The sequence below is a fragment of the Dicentrarchus labrax genome, unplaced genomic scaffold (genome assembly GCF_905237075.1).
Source record: "Dicentrarchus labrax unplaced genomic scaffold, dlabrax2021, whole genome shotgun sequence".
Lineage (NCBI taxonomy): Eukaryota > Metazoa > Chordata > Actinopteri > Moronidae > Dicentrarchus > Dicentrarchus labrax.
In genome coordinates this window covers 1,379,741-1,395,479 of record NW_026136705.1, presented here as the reverse complement: position 1 = coordinate 1,395,479, position 15,739 = coordinate 1,379,741, and the positions used below count along the sequence as shown (strand labels likewise).

The window sequence follows — 15,739 nt, the reverse complement described above, 5'->3', positions numbered from 1 at the left end:
TTTTAAAGAGACAGACACAAATTTCCTCATGTGCTCTATTTAAGTTTTAAACATTTTGCAAATGAACTGTAACTTTAGTCTCCAGGGGCTGCAGTCGGTAGTCCTTGTTGGTAGGATGAGGATTAAATGACTTAATGTTTGGTATTAACATGTCAGATTAGTTTCAGAGTGTTAAAAACACACACATGAGACATTCAAGTAAAGAACGGTGCAGGTTTTTGACAAAACAAGTCTGTTACAGGCAACAGAAGGACAAAAAGGTTTGATTTGTCTTGTTTTGTTATGTTTGCTCCTGATGATTAATCACCAAATACAAAATAATTATTTACAAAGATTTAACTCTGAAGACCGTTAACAGCTTTCACAGATTTTTATACTTACTAACAAAAAATACAATATGTTGAGATCACTAAAGAATAACAAAAACTGTTATTTTCTAATGACAAAATATGTATTCTGTGATCTCAAGAAACAAAAGAAAGAGTCAGAAACTTTCTTTTTATACGTTCAGGACGTAAATATAATCTTTACAAATGTCCTCTCCGGCCTTCCACACAAAATCGACAAATTATACAAGAAAACACAAAATGTTGTTTGTGGAAGTTTGGAAAAAATGACAGAAAATTGAAAACAAAGGAAAGCAGAAGAGTGTGTAACGTGACGATGAATGATGACGTTATCTGTGCTGAACATGAACATGAAACAGGATGGCTACGTGTACTGCATGCTCATTTTGTGTGTATGCCTGTGTGCACGTTGTACCCATTCCTGCAGGTTTTCCGAGAGGAATCCTGGAAACATCAACTGAGGAAGCGACGTCGAAGCGAGAGAGGCGGAAAAAAGGATCAAGAGCAGTGAAATGAAAGGGAAGAAATGCAGGGGTCAAATTTCAGCAAAGGGTAAAACATCAGAATAGATATTAAGGAATTACTAAGAACATAATTCAGGGTAAAAAGCAAGATCCTGAGTTCATTAACTGTGCACAGAAGTTTGTTATCACCATGAACGGGTCACATTATAGAATTAAAACTCCAATTTCAAGAGCAGACATAAAAGAGGGAACATTATTTTTTCATAATCATTTTTGAGATAATATCAACTTTCTTTCAATAATAAAATAGCAGATGACTTTCAAGATGCTGCATGTCTCTTTTTATACAAATGTACACCCTGGCTGCTGATGGATACGTCAAACCTTTTAGCTCTCGTTACAGTGGTCTATTCTCGGGTTAATATGTGTGTAGATGCACATGGTGGTGCGACTGTTGTGGTTTTACCTCGTCCAGAACGTGAGTGGAGGTCATGACGTCCCCCTGTAGGCGAGACGGGAACAGACAAGTTTGAAAATGTACGTAAGAGGGAAATTAATGAGAATGAGCGGAAAAGGAAAAAGTGAAAGAGAATGATAAACTGACCTCTTGACCTGGAATATGGTGAATTGCTGGCTGTAGACACAAAATGGAGACATGAATTACTACATCTACATCTATTTACATCTGCAAATATTGTACTTTTAATGAACGTGAACTTGAGAATTTGTCTGACAGCTTAAGTTACTTCACTTTTATACTCTTCCTCTCCAGTGAAAACCATATATCTACAGATGATTGATTATGATTTTTTTTCTGATAAACTGTGATAAAGATAAAGTGTTTTTTCAGTTCAGAAAACTTCTTGAGCTAAAAAAACTACTTTAAAATAGGAGAATGTATCATCACAAAGCTGAAAACAGACTTTTTCTTATAAAAATTTGAATTTGTAGAGATACAAACACATGATGATCTTATAGAATATGATGCATTGCTGTAGATTAAACTACCAAACAGTGTATAAAGTAGTTAAAGTGTGTTCAACCTTAAACATCGACAGCAGTAAAATGCAACATTCCCATTAATGCAGCTGTAATATTAATCCAAAAACATCAGATATAATAGCAAAACACTTTAATACACAATGGCTACTTCTACTTTTGATACTTTAAGTCAACGAAATGCTTAGATATAGGCTGACTGTGTAAATGTTTTTAATACTGTGAAAGTAAAGTGAAGTGTGGCGACCCCTAGAGGGGTCAGTATTAAATTGAGACTTTTTATATTATAAAAAGAAAATGAATAAAGCATTGATGATGATGATGATGATGATGTTAGAACTTGTAAGGGTTAACCTCTGACCTTTTCTCTGCGTAAGAGCTCGAAGGCGGCCAGCAGCTCGCCGGCGTTCTTGTCCCCAAAGCGAATCGGGAACCAGGCCAGACGCGGGGAGGCAGTCAGGGAGGGCTGGCACACACAGCGGCCCATGAACTCATCAGCACCCTGGACATTTAAAACACACACACACACACACACATAATCTTTACACATGGAAAAAGAATACTTAACACTTGTCTTTGTTTTGGCGTGGAAGGCAGAATTGTAGCTCAACACGTACGTATGTGTCCGAGTCGTAAAGCTCCACCAAGACGTTGGGCGGAGTGGTCATCGTGACCTCGGGGTCGCCGAAAATCTCGACCTCGTAGAAGATGAGCGTCTGGTCCCAGGTGGGATTGAGAGTGTTTCGCACTGTCACTGTTTTCTGGGATTGATGGAGGAACGACACGATGGCGTACGAGTCTGGAGAGAGAACGACAAAACAAAAAAAAAGTGTTTGTGAGTCTTTTTAATTTGCTGCTTTAAACACATAAGCGGAGAAATCGTGGTGAGATTTTGGTTTGTTTTAAACACGTAGAAGAAGAAATTATTAGTGAACCAGGCTGCAAATTAACATTCAATTGATGTGAAAGATTTAGAAGTAATTACCGACTCATTGCTGCATCAGTAAATCAGCTTTTTCGGGAATTTTTCAGCAACATTTTTTCAGTTATATCTGATTTACTGGTTCTCAAACTATGATAGTGTACCACTGGTGGTGTGCGAGCTGCCTCTAGTGCCGTGGTTCCCCACTAGGGGTCGCCAAAGCTTCACAAAGGGGACGCGAGGCCTTCTTGATTTTAAGGCGCGTTAGAAAACGTATAAAATATATACACACCAGCCCTATATGTCAGCATCTGGATCCCTTGTGTGAAGAAAAATAAATGCAAAGTAAATGTTCTAATGGAACAATGGTCAAGCATCAGGGATAAGAAAAATCTGTATGACTAAAAGAAGAATTATTAAAAAAATAGACAATTAACAGTACTTACATTATACTTATTTTAATCTAAACAACAGTCCCAACTGAACTAAACCGAACTGCGACTGTTTACACTCATAAAATGTGACAAAGCTTATTATTTTGAAAGTCTAACCAGAAGTTGCATATTAAATGTTGGACACTAGAGGGCAGCTGCAACATCATATTTTGAAGCGTAGGGCCACTGACCAGGCTGTCATAATTGACGAGTTCGGGGTGAGAACGTGTGGGTCTGTGTGTGTGTGTGTGTGTGTGTGTGTGTGTGTGTGTGTGTGTGTGTGTGTGTGTGTGTGTGTGTGTGTGTGTGTGATTGGGAGCAGAAATGCCAGCTATGATGGCATCACAAACTAAGTCACTGGAACACAGGGCAGAGAGTCAGAGCACTTTTAGGACATTTTAAGAGAGGAAAAGTCTCATCAACAACTCATATCCACCTGAAATAAACTACACCAGCCACTGGTTTCATCTGTAACTGACTGTATTTTATAGGCTGATCATATGTTTCTTTACGCAGAATCTTAATTTGAAAAGTACTAAAGATGAATGTAGTGGAGTAAAAAGTACAATATTTCCCTCTGAAGTGCAGTAGTAGAAGTATAAAGTAGCGTAACAGTGAACAAGTACCTCACAAACTGAACTTAACTACATACTTGAGTCACCACTTTCAACTACAGGTGCCAAGTACCCTTTAGATTTGAGCACCTTTAACACAATAAAGTGCTTTAAATGTCGATAAATCAGCTGAAAACAACTTAAAAGGTAAAGTATAAACAGTTACTTTAAAGTGAAAACACTAAAAAGAGATGAACTGGTAGTGAACAGACTCGGGCGCTTATTTGCCCTCCTTCGCTGTCCTGAGAGGAGAGAATGAGGTTATAGTTGGAGAATGCGTTCTTAATGACGGTCCTCACAAGTATACCAGCACAAACTTATGTATTTGTGTGTGTGTGTGTGTGTGTGTGTGTGTGTGTGTGTGTGTGTGTGTCCAAACTATCCCGGCGTCCCACACAGTGACATCAGCATCTCGGGAATGCCGAGCTCGAGACGGAGGGCTGGGAACACCGCTCGGAGAAGTTTGTTATTCCAGGTCACAACCACTCTCCTCCATGTTAACACGAACACACACACACACACACACACACACACACACACACACACACAAACATGTACAATGTGGACACAAGCATACAAACACACACTTACATACTGTTACACACACACAGACACACTCAGTGAGTAGTTTGTTATTTCAGGCCGAGTAAAGAGTCTCTATGGAGCCGTTAGCATTAGAGTAAACAGAAGCTAAGTTGCATTTTCCCACCAGCCCTCAATTAACCTTGGACACACATACACACACACTGTACAGACCCACCACCCATGGTGACCCATTCAATTACCGTCCACTCCCAACAGCCCATTAGCTCATATAAACAGCAATACAAACAGCCCAGGGGGGTTATGTAAGTTTCTGTGTGTGTGTGTGTGTGTGTGTGTGTGTGTGTGTGTGTGTGGAGGGGAAGCAGCAGTAGTTGGGGGACCCCAGTGGGAGCAACAGGGGTACATAAACACAGTGAAGACTGGGAGGAGAGAGGGGGAGAGGAAGATCTCTAAATGTGGGAATTTAGATCATCACCCAAAATAAATTCTAAAAACAGACAGAAGACAGAAATAAAGACATAAAGAGTTTATAAACAGGCGAGGATGAAAATAAAGGATGAAATATAAGATTTTCTGAGGGAGGTATTTCACTTTTTGGATAGTGACAGTAGAGAGAGACAGGGGAAGCTGGGAGAGAGAGAGGATGACACACAGTAAAAGGCCCAGGCTGCTAAAGTAAGGACTTGTTTTGAGACCATGTTTCTTTTCCTGTGTCCGATAATCCATAAATAAAATCAGTCATTCAATCAATCAATGGTACACTGTAAAACCTGATAAGTTAGTTAGTTTTTGATTGTCTTAAACCATCATTCCCAGAGAGACTGGGACCCATCGGGGAAGATCTTATTGGTGTAACAAAGATCTTGAAACGAGTCCTTTAACTCCTGCTGAAAGCACTCAAATTGTCTCCTTTAGAAAGTGAGCTGTTAACCTGAATTAAAATGTGTACGTTGTCTTACTGATGATGAAGTTGTGATTTATCAAACGTATATCTCTTCAAAATGGCTGCTTAGCCTGTTTAATAAAATATGAGGTGATGCAGAAATAGCAGTAAAAAAGGTCAATAACGTTCTTTTATGCACATTTATGGTTCTTCTCGCTGTGAATTGGTGTCGCGATGGTTTGTTATTTTTAAAAAGTTTGGGGAAAAACTACCTCAAACCTTTTTAGTTAATTAACTCAAACAATTTTAGTATGAAAGACATTTGATTTTAGTACAAGTAACTATTTACGTTGAATGTATTCTTCCACTAAAGCAAAGGATTACATCAACTGTCAAAACAGCTGACGTACAATAAAAACAATATATACTATAAAGTGTTCTGCTAGCCTACTTTGTTTTTTATGTGACTAACTTTGGGAGATCATAAAGAATTATTTGAGCATATGATGATTTATAAACTGAAATAAGAGCATTATCGCACAGTGGCGCTTACATTTCTGTAATGATATAAAGTCAACATAAAGAAAATGAGTCGATGGAACAAAGTGGAAATAAATCACCAAAACTTCAAATACTGCACACATTCAAGTTCACTCAAAACAACCGAGTTATTACTCCGACAGTTCACTCTTGAGTCAGGGTGAATTCATGGGAATGAGTGACTCATTTCAATCCATTCTACTTTCTATGGAGGAGCAGGACATCCAGCCACGCGATGCATGATGGATACGCCGCGGTGAGCTGCACTTTGTCCAAATGAAGTCCGTCCAGCGCAGCGGGCTCACAAAACTCCGATCAAACTGTCAAACCAGGCAGCGCCGATCGAACATGAATCAAGATTCTGTTTCCCGCCTCAAAATGTTTTCGGAGACATATTTTAGTTCACTGTTTAGCCGTAATATGTTAATACGGTTCTGGGGCGGCCGCCATGCTGAAAGCAGCAGATCCAAAAACCGAGGCGCCGCCAAAACTCGCCGTTTCCAAAGGCTGACAGGATGAAAAGATAAAAGACTAATCAGATTTAGAAAGGTAGGATAAAGGCAGAAAGGTGGACAAAGAAAGATGGATGGAGAAAAGAAAGAAAGAGCTCAGTCTTTGATGGTTGACTCAGCCTTTAATCATGGCCGCCCAGACGCCGTTTAACACCAGATTAACACACAACTGAAGCCCATCCATCAACTCTACTCATCCGTTACACTGTGTGTGTGTGTGTGTGTGTGTGTGTGGACGTCTGCCTCTCTCTAACCCTCTTTAACCAACCTCCCTCCATCATCTATCATCCCTCTCTTCCTCTGTCTATTCATCCCTCTGTTTTCCAAAGCTTCGTCTCTGTTTTTACATCTGAGTCTGCGGTGGGTTTCTGATTAACGCGCGCACAGTAGCCGTAGTTTCCACGACCTTCTTCAAATCAAACATTTTCTCTTTTCTCTTTTCGGTCCTCTCTTTCTGTGTCACTCGTTCTTTTTATAACCTCACTCTCTCTCCCCCCCTCCCGACTTCCCTCGGGCAGTAACACCAAAATCTGAGCTTTTTAAAAATGTATCTGTCTCAAACAATAAGTATTATCTCTCTCTCTCTCTGTCTGTACCTTTATAAAATCTGAATAATACTGCTTAATATTAAAGCCTAATACTTGATTTTTTTATTTAATTGCTTTTAAAGTTCTGTATTTGTAAATTCACAGCCCTCAGTTTGGTGTCCTCGAGCATAAAAGCTCAATTTAAACCACCTACACGTACTTTGCTACCTAATCTTGCAATAGCTGATTTTTCTTTTTGGCCACTGAGGGGCAGCAGAAACAAGCTGTAAACACAACTAGTCTTTAACAGTTCAGTTGATGTGGTAAACTTCCCTGCAACAACAAATGTTGTTTTTATTGTATAAATCTGGTAGCTGTGGTCGCCATAACTGGTAGAACTTTTCTACTATTACAGCAAATTACTGTCGCGGTTTGACAGTTTCTACCGGTTAAATCTACAGACATTTAAGAAATAATTCTTTGTAGTTGTGTCACTATGACTGAACCCTGTCACATTACACACTGTGATTTGATCCATTGTTATAATAAAAACATTTCAGACAGCAGCTATTAATAATAAACGTCCTCTAAATATTAGTACTTTTGTTATTGTTACAACTCCAAAATTCATTTTAATTGGTTCAGGTAATAATAATCATGATATTTAAAAACAAATTATTGATATTGAGTTAATAATACACATATAAAATTAAATTAAATCACAGCTTTTGTTTCATTACTTTGAGTTATTTGGACTACAGTAATCGTGTAGTGAGCCCTAGTAGTGTACTGTGCATCTTTATCTTTATTTTTAGGCGTTCCCACCCATGCAAGAACTTTATTTCTTTACATTTCACACTCTCTTTTTCAAAGTAGTTCCTTAAGGAGTGCGTCTTGAATGCCACTGTGTCCTCAAAGTTTGATGTTTTATAAAATCAATGCAGTTCACAGCTTAAGCAGCAGTGAAAGAGCTGCCTTTCCAGGGCACCACTGGGAGCAAGTACAACAATAAGAGACGTGAAAGCTGTTCCATTAATAAGAAGCCTGTGTCTCTTCTTTGTTCATTTGTTCTCCTCTCTGAGGGTTTGGCTGACTAGACTATGCAGAGCAGCTGATAAGGTTGAAAGTGAGCACCCAACATATCGTAGTTGAGAGATTAAGAAGAATCTAACAGGCAGACCCCTTTATGCGTGTGACTCTGGGACCATATTTAAGACACTAGTAGATCTTGTGGGTCTAGGTTTGTGTTAAATATCCCCCAACAGGAAAAAACCTTCAGAATCGGTTCAATACATTCTGCTGTATAAGTCATCCAGGTCTTCTGAACTTTTTTTTCTCACCACAATGACATCCCACCCAAATGTATTTTTGTCTAACTTTCTTCATCGTAAAGCAGCTCGACCAATAGAGAACTCCTCATCAGCTCACGGGCAGTGTTGCGTTCAGGCGCTGCTTTAACGGACAACCAAACACGGATGACAAACAGTACACAACCACTGTAGAAAGACATAATGTGAGTTACTTTCTGTGTGTTACCTCCCTTCTGTCTGTTCCACATTGAGCTCAATGCCACAATTTAAACTTTCAAGCCACCAGATGGCGCAAGTTACCAGCTGCACGGACAGACACATGATGAGAAACGTATCAAAGATTTTAAATAATTCGCTGCACAGTACCTGAGAAACTGTCTTTGTCCATGGCCAGCAGGTCTCTGGCTTGGTATAGGTAGCAGCGCAGGTGGTAGCGGGTGCCGCCTACACACACACGAACACACAAACACACACACACACACACATCAGTGTTTTGACAAAAAAAGTGAAGGGGGTGAAGAAGAGGTTAGGAAGGATGAAGAGTATGAAGGGAGCTGAAAGAGGGAAGAGTAAATAAATGTGTTGTCTTACTGTCAAAGAAACAGGAAATGGTTGGTCTGTTGACTCCGAACGTGGTCGTGACCGACTTGTCCTCGTTCTTGTCCTCTATACTGCTCTGTGGGAGGAGGAGGAGGAGGCCAACAACAACGGAGATGAAGATCACATTTGAAGGTGCTATAAAGTATTCATAAAACACATCACTCTCTTTCTGCAAGGCCTTCAAAATAAAAGACTTAATTTAAGCTTCCTAAGTCTTAACAAACACTACATGGCCAAAAGTATACAGACATGCACACGTCTCGTGGTTTGGGCCTCTTCCAGTGTATTTTAATGTTTGTCCCTTTCTTGTTTCAACATGACAATTCCCTCATGCACAAAGCCAGCTCCATAAATAAAAGGTTTTTCTAGTTTGGTGTGGAAGAAATGGACAAGCCTGAACTTTTAGATGAACGGGTGAGTCAGACCTTATCACTGAGGATCATTGGTAGACTGTCCAATATCTGAATGAGAGCAGCAAAGTTTAACATCTAGTGGGAAAAACTCAACAATCACATGTTGGTGAGAAGTCCAGGTGTCCACATACTTTTGGCCATGTAGTGTATCTTAAATGATTGCATCACTGTGTATAACTGTTTTTCCGCACTCTGTTTCTCTCTCACCAGGGAGCACTCCAGAGCAAAGATAGCCGCCGGTCCCGTCTTCTCCAGCGGCTCCATGCGGCGCCTCCACCTGCGCCTCCTGAAGCTGTCCGTCTTCCTCGGCTTCAAGTGGAACCTCCAGCCGAACAGCGAAGCGTACTCCCAGCCCTCCTTCTCCGCCTCGTCCGGACGCTGCTGTACACACACACACACACACACACACACACACACACACACACACACTCTGAACCTCTGTGTGTTTCAGCCTTTCTCTTACTCATTTGTGCAACTAGACCGCCATCTAGTGGTTGGTAGAGGAAACTGCTCATATGAGAGGATGACGTGACAGACTCTTCAGGAATGGAAAATGCTTATCAGCTGTGGTAACACCACAATATAGACAAGTAAAAGAGCCGTATTTATACTCTTATTTAAGTAAAAGTAGATAAATATGATATAATATACTATTATTCTATAATAATACATCATAATTTGGTAGTTGATTTATATTTTGTATCAACAATCTGCAAAGTAACTAACGTTGTCAGTGTTGGCTTTCAATATGTAGTGAAGTAGTACTACAAGTATAAAGTACCATAAAATGTAACTATACCACAGTGTCGATTAATTTGTGATGTGGGACACTTACTAAGTAACTCCAATGAAAGTAAGTGATTAAAAAAGGAACAAAGAGTGTGTTAAATATTAAAGTTTTTAACACAAAAAGTACCAAAAAATAAAGGAAAGTCTGGATTTTTGAGGCAAATTTGTGAATCTGTTTTTTCAGATTTTTGAAGTCTGGTACGACTCCAGCTGCTGACCTTTGTTGTATTTCATACCTCTCTCTGTTTTCCAGCATTTACAGTCACTGACAGTCACTCTACTGTCAGTTTCAAATAAAAAGCCCCAAACTGTCTCTCTTTCTACCCGTCTGAGAGCTTCCATCTTCTGCTGGTCCCGTCGCCTCATTCGTATCCACCGTCTCCTTCGGTTGGTGTGGTACATCTTTTCTGCCGGCACCCACGACTTGGGACGACGATCTGGAGGGATGGGGATGCCGTACTCCCAGCCTGGAAACAAACACACACAGAACGGGACTTACTGATGCTGTGTTTCATTTAGCTTTTGTTGAGGTTTTTCTTGTGAATGTGTGTGAGCGCACCTTGATCATCCACAGCCCTGTTGAGATCTTCGCTCCACTCCACCTCCTCCCACACCCAACCTGGAGGACACTCCACCTCGTCTTTTGGCACCGCCTTCTCCCCATTCTGACCCACACACACAGTTTTATGAGTGAAGCCATAAAAGGTACAGAAACACGAACACGGGTGCAGTATTTACACACATGCATTTGAAAAAGGGGAGAAGAAAACACTGAATTTGTCCCAAAAAAAGAGTCATATTAAGTCAAAATGTAAAAACACATAATAAAGACTTGAATTGTATAAAAATTTCCTAAAAATATCAGGAAATATGTTTCTCTGATGCAATATTCACACGTACCACATCAGTGTACCCCTCCGGCATACCAATCCACTGTCCGCCAGGTAACCTCATCTGGTTTTCAAACACTTCCTCTGTGAAGGTCATGTGACCGGCGTCCACGTCATACAGCAGTCTGAGGGTTTATCATCGCAGACGTACAACAGTGCACATGAATACACGCAGATACAACCACAGACTCTCACACACACGGATACTGTAATTACCTATAGCTCATCAGTAAGTGCAATATCCAATAAGCATCTTAATGATAAAACATGACTATTGTCCTCTCTGGTTTACTGTAGTTTTGCTGCGACCTGGTGATTCTTTCTAGTCTCGTCTGGTGTGAGAATACAGAAACCAAACAGCCAAAAATGCAGCTCGGAGAGGTGGAAGATGTTGGAAAATGGACGACAGCAACAAGAAAAACTAAGACAAATAATATTTAAAACTGCAGTGAGGGAGATATGGAGGATAAACTGGTGGAATAATTTCATCAGCTCCATCTTCAGCTGTAATGCTCAAACAATGAAACGAAAATTAAAAGGGAATATTTCCAGAGATTATTTGCCAGTATGTAGTGGGAACAACTGGATTTTAGTAGATTAAATTGCCCCCAAAAAGGGGCAAACGTGAAAAAAAACTCTAAAAATCTGTTCAAAGGGGGCGCAAAGTAGATTAAAAAGAAAAAAATGATTTAGAAAAATGAAATAACTAAATGACACAGACTCACGTCTTCTCGGGGCTGATGTACCATTCTCCGGCCCAGGTCCAGCTCGGTGAGGGTTTGAAGCTCTCTTTGGGGAGTTTAACTCTTCCAGTGACGTCGCTGAACTTGGGGGAGGTTAAACCCGTAGTTCCCCAGCTGCCCACCAGGGCGAGTCGGGTCTGGTTCTCATACTGCAGAAAGAGAAAAAGAGAGAGACAGATGACGCTTAATGGCCTCCATATTTATTTTTGTTCAAATGTGTGAGAACAGAGAGCTTGACCGGCGTAGCAACAGTAACTGAGAGGGGCGGGGCTTATCAAACTGTCTTATTGAACATAAATAAATGTGATGAGTGTGATTTGTGGCCTGAAACATGAGGTAAATTCTGACAGCAGCAGCATCTCACCGCCTCAGCAAAGACCGACAGTTTTCCTTCCGCGTATTGGTTGAAGTGTTTGACGTCAGCAGCCAATCCAAACCAGACTTTCACCCTCAGCTGACCGGGAAGTTTGGGCTCCTTGCTGCTGCCCTGCGGGTGCTGCACAGCACACGCAGCAGGGGGTCAGTAAAACAAACTTTATTTGAGAAGACAAAATGCATCTATGTGTGTGTGTGTGTGTGTGTGTGTGTGTGTGTGTGTGTGTACCTTGAGGAAGACAGTCTGCAGCTGTCCACAGTGTTTCCCGCAGTGCTGCTGGGAGAAGATCACAGTGTGTGCCGGGATGCGGTGGTACGCCACCCTGCGGTCGCCCTGCATCATCCATATCACGATGTCTGGAAGGCTGTTCTGAGGCTGGGTGGGGGGGGAGATATGGGTTAAAAAGTCATGCTAGTAGCTGCCTTGATACAATTTTTGGCCAATGTTTTGTGCTGTAGACCAGTGGTTCTCAACTTGTTTGGTATCAAGGACCTCCAGACTGATCCACATCAGTCCGCAGACCCAGATTTAGTTACTCCATAACATAGTTGATTTACACTTATGAACAGAACTGAATAGTATTTTTATATGTATATACACTCTCTCATTAGACTAACTTTTATTCACTGAAATAATAGTGAAATTTATATATTTCTCACCTCCTCGGCCATTGTCCTCAGCCTGCTGGCCCAGTCCTCTGCCTGCTCCAGCACTGTGGACAGCTCGGTGGAAGTTCCGTGCTTGAGAGCGAGTGCCGCCGCAACGATCTGCTGCAGGTGGAGGATGCGAACGTGCCTCAGCGAGCGATCCAGAGGGGTCGCACACTGCCACTGGTCGATGGAGGGCAGCTCTTCACTGGAGACAGAGAGAGAGAGAGAGAGAGAGAGAATGAACGGTGCAGCATGTGCAGTCTAAAGCAAGGTTATTATAGTTAAATAACACATAAAACATTTTATTTAAGTGGAATAAAATTAAAACTATAAAACTGAAACGATATTGTGTAAAAATATACAGCAAATGTCTTTTAGTTTTAGTGTTTTTGTCATTTAGGGCAACAGATTACAAGCAATATTATTAATTAAATATAAATATATTTGGTACTGAGTTAATATAACTTTGTAGTTAACCATTTCATATGAGTATGAGTAGTAATGAAAATGAATTGTTTATATTTATATATTTTTTAATTCCACTAATAAGAATTAATTATATTTTACATATCAATGATATATAATTGAGTGTAATCACCTTCAGTTATCAGTGAATTGATTTGGATTTATTCAATTCCATTTTTTTATTCCATTTATTTATCTTTTATTTTCTCTTACCAGAAATTTCATAATAATAATAAGGCCCAGTGGGTCCTATTTTTTAAATGGATTATATGTTCAAATCTGAATGTGTAAAGCAACTATTAACTATAGCTGTAAAATAAATGTAGTTGGGTAAATATAAAGTAGCATAAAAAAGAAGCTCTCAGTAAAGTAAAGTACAGTACTTGAATAAATGTCATTCCACCACCATATAAAACACCTAAAATACACTTCTCCTGAAGGTGATGATCTCCTGAGGTGTTCACCTGCAGTCTGTGATGACCTGATCCAACAGTTCCACCACTCGGAGCTCCACCTCCTCCAGATCACCGCCTGCCTGCACCTCCAGCTGCACCCGCTGCAGGTTGGCCTCCTGGACACACACACACACACATGGTTAATACTGAGGTGTTTAATTCCCGGGTTTTGCTCCTGCCAACCCAGGGATAAGTCAAGTAATGTTAGCTGCACAAGCTAACAACCTAACGGCCTCTAACATTAGTGTTAGATTATCTCCGGTAGCTAGTCATGCTGTTAGATAGCTAATGAACCTTCACTCTGTGTTGTTAAAAGTTGAGGATTGATTGACGAGTGGATGTCATGATATTAGGAAACTCCCCCAAAATTTTGTTTTTCAACATAAAAATACAAAGAAATTGAGTTTTTGTCAAATATTTTTGCAGACATTGTTAAATATGGATACAATATACTTGATGGTGCAATATTAAAGGGTTAAAATGTAATTTGCCTTTAAGAGCGGACCCGACCAGAGCAGATACAACACCTACCAGTCTCTCTATGATAGCCAGCAGCATGTTGAGAGCCTCGATCCTCGGCCTAATGTCCTCCCACTCTGAAGACAGAACCACCACTGGCTTAACGTTTCCCCACGGGAGGTAATAATAGTGGCAACCTGGAACACACACAGATGATACAGATGCAATCATTATTATTAAAATAATCAAATTAATCGACAGCATTCTGCAAGCAAAACTCTTTGTGAATGGATAACTAGCTTTGGTTAACAAAAGAAAATATTCTGGGGGGTAATGTTGAGTTTTTTGGAAACTTTTAGCCGTATACCGTTAGCCGTTACCGAAAATTAACCGAACCATCACTCCTAGACCGAGGTATGACCTGAACCTGCTACATGAATCTCAACTAATTGCACATTTACACAGGTGTGCTGTACAGGTACCTGGATTTATTACACATATAAAGTCACCTTTGATCTCTAAGTTTTAGACCTTTTCCTCACCGTCAAACACGGCCCTGCTGAACTGGGTGGCGGAGGCAAGAGGGAGGCAGGTGTAGTCGAACTTGTTGCCGTAGTTACCGATGCTGACCTCGAACTGGATGGCGTCGTCGACGTCCTGGAGGAGCGTGGCCGAGTAGAACGAGACGAAGAGAGAGAACTTCCTCTTCCTGAGGAACTTCTGTTGGACGGAAGAGAAGATTTGAGACATGAATGAAGGACGGATGATACCTTTTCTTCGTGTGTTCAAGTGTTTTTATGTCGTCCTTCCCTCTCACCTCCACCACCAGCAGGTCATCTGATGGTATGTCTTCAGTTTTCTGCTCCGGTTTGTCCACCAGCTTTGTGGTTACTTCCAGTAAAACTCGACCTCGGTACGCCACGCCCTCGCCCTGACAGACAGAGAGACGTCTTTAGGATATAATATGTGGCTTTTCTGCATTAAAATGTCTAAAAACAGTAGGGTTGTGTTATATATTTTGTTGTGTACCTCCGTTATTGTTTCCAAAAATGTTCAAACTCACAGAAATCAGTCGTTTTCTTCAGGTTCTGCATTTGATTGATCGCCATATACCCCTTTGTGCATGCATTTTGGTTGTCTACCAGAAGCTGTCATACATTTACTTTTATTCAGTTAAGCCACATTTTTACCATCAACTGTTTAGATTTTCATGGTTTTCAACTCTATATTTTAACCGGATGAAGGATTTTAGTCATCGGACGTCTGGATCTTAAGTTATCGGAGAAACAAGCTGAGCTAACGCTAGCAGCAGCTTGGCTCGCAGCCCCTCCGGGACGTCATTTGTCTGTCCAACAGCGTCGGAGAAACACAGATTTTCACTTAATCTGACTGCAGTGGTGAAGAAGACAATAACTCCCATGATCCCACGCTACTTCACAACATCATCAAATGTATTTGTTGTTACCTTTTGTTATTGTTTTGATGTCACTAGCGGCAGAAATGACACATCTTACATCTGAAAGGTGCAATAATCAATAAAATGTCAATTTATTATTGCCACCATCAGTTAAAGACATTAGTGTACTATTACCAAAACATACAATACAAAGTGAGAAGCCTGTAAAAGCTTCTACTCGGTCAGATATGGAAAGAAATCCGTGCTGCTTTACAGCACAAAGAGAGTTTCCGGTGAAGACAGTCAGTGAAAGCTCACAGGTTAAAAGATGGGAAATTAATAATTTTCCAAGCCACATTATCCATCTAAAGCTTCACAGCTTTGGTGATTTGATCCTTTTCTTTG

General features: G+C 40.5%; 1 protein-coding gene across 12 annotated transcripts in view; it reads right to left on the bottom strand.

Moving 5' to 3' along the window:
• The window catches only part of dysf (dysferlin, limb girdle muscular dystrophy 2B (autosomal recessive)), a 94,346-nt gene that overhangs the window by 54,448 nt on the left and 24,159 nt on the right, over positions 1-15,739 (bottom strand). For 6 of the 12 annotated variants that reach the window (XM_051400032.1, XM_051400038.1, XM_051400036.1 and 3 more), the window contains 19 exons: positions 14,756-14,869; positions 14,481-14,658; positions 14,011-14,135; positions 13,489-13,595; positions 12,569-12,764; positions 12,138-12,284; positions 11,898-12,029; positions 11,516-11,682; positions 10,801-10,915; positions 10,460-10,565; positions 10,225-10,367; positions 9,319-9,492; positions 8,690-8,774; positions 8,465-8,542; positions 2,428-2,609; positions 2,172-2,312; positions 1,416-1,445; positions 1,278-1,313; positions 763-804 (listed from right to left, as the gene is read on the bottom strand). In XM_051400032.1, coding sequence (XP_051255992.1) covers positions 763-804; positions 1,278-1,313; positions 1,416-1,445; positions 2,172-2,312; positions 2,428-2,609; positions 8,465-8,542; positions 8,690-8,774; positions 9,319-9,492; positions 10,225-10,367; positions 10,460-10,565; positions 10,801-10,915; positions 11,516-11,682; positions 11,898-12,029; positions 12,138-12,284; positions 12,569-12,764; positions 13,489-13,595; positions 14,011-14,135; positions 14,481-14,658; positions 14,756-14,869 — 2,298 coding nt within the window. The remainder of the gene's footprint in view (positions 1-762; positions 805-1,277; positions 1,314-1,415; positions 1,446-2,171; positions 2,313-2,427; positions 2,610-8,464; positions 8,543-8,689; positions 8,775-9,318; positions 9,493-10,224; positions 10,368-10,459; positions 10,566-10,800; positions 10,916-11,515; positions 11,683-11,897; positions 12,030-12,137; positions 12,285-12,568; positions 12,765-13,488; positions 13,596-14,010; positions 14,136-14,480; positions 14,659-14,755; positions 14,870-15,739) is intronic. The other 6 variants (XM_051400037.1, XM_051400039.1, XM_051400043.1 and 3 more) reach the window with 2 other exon arrangements.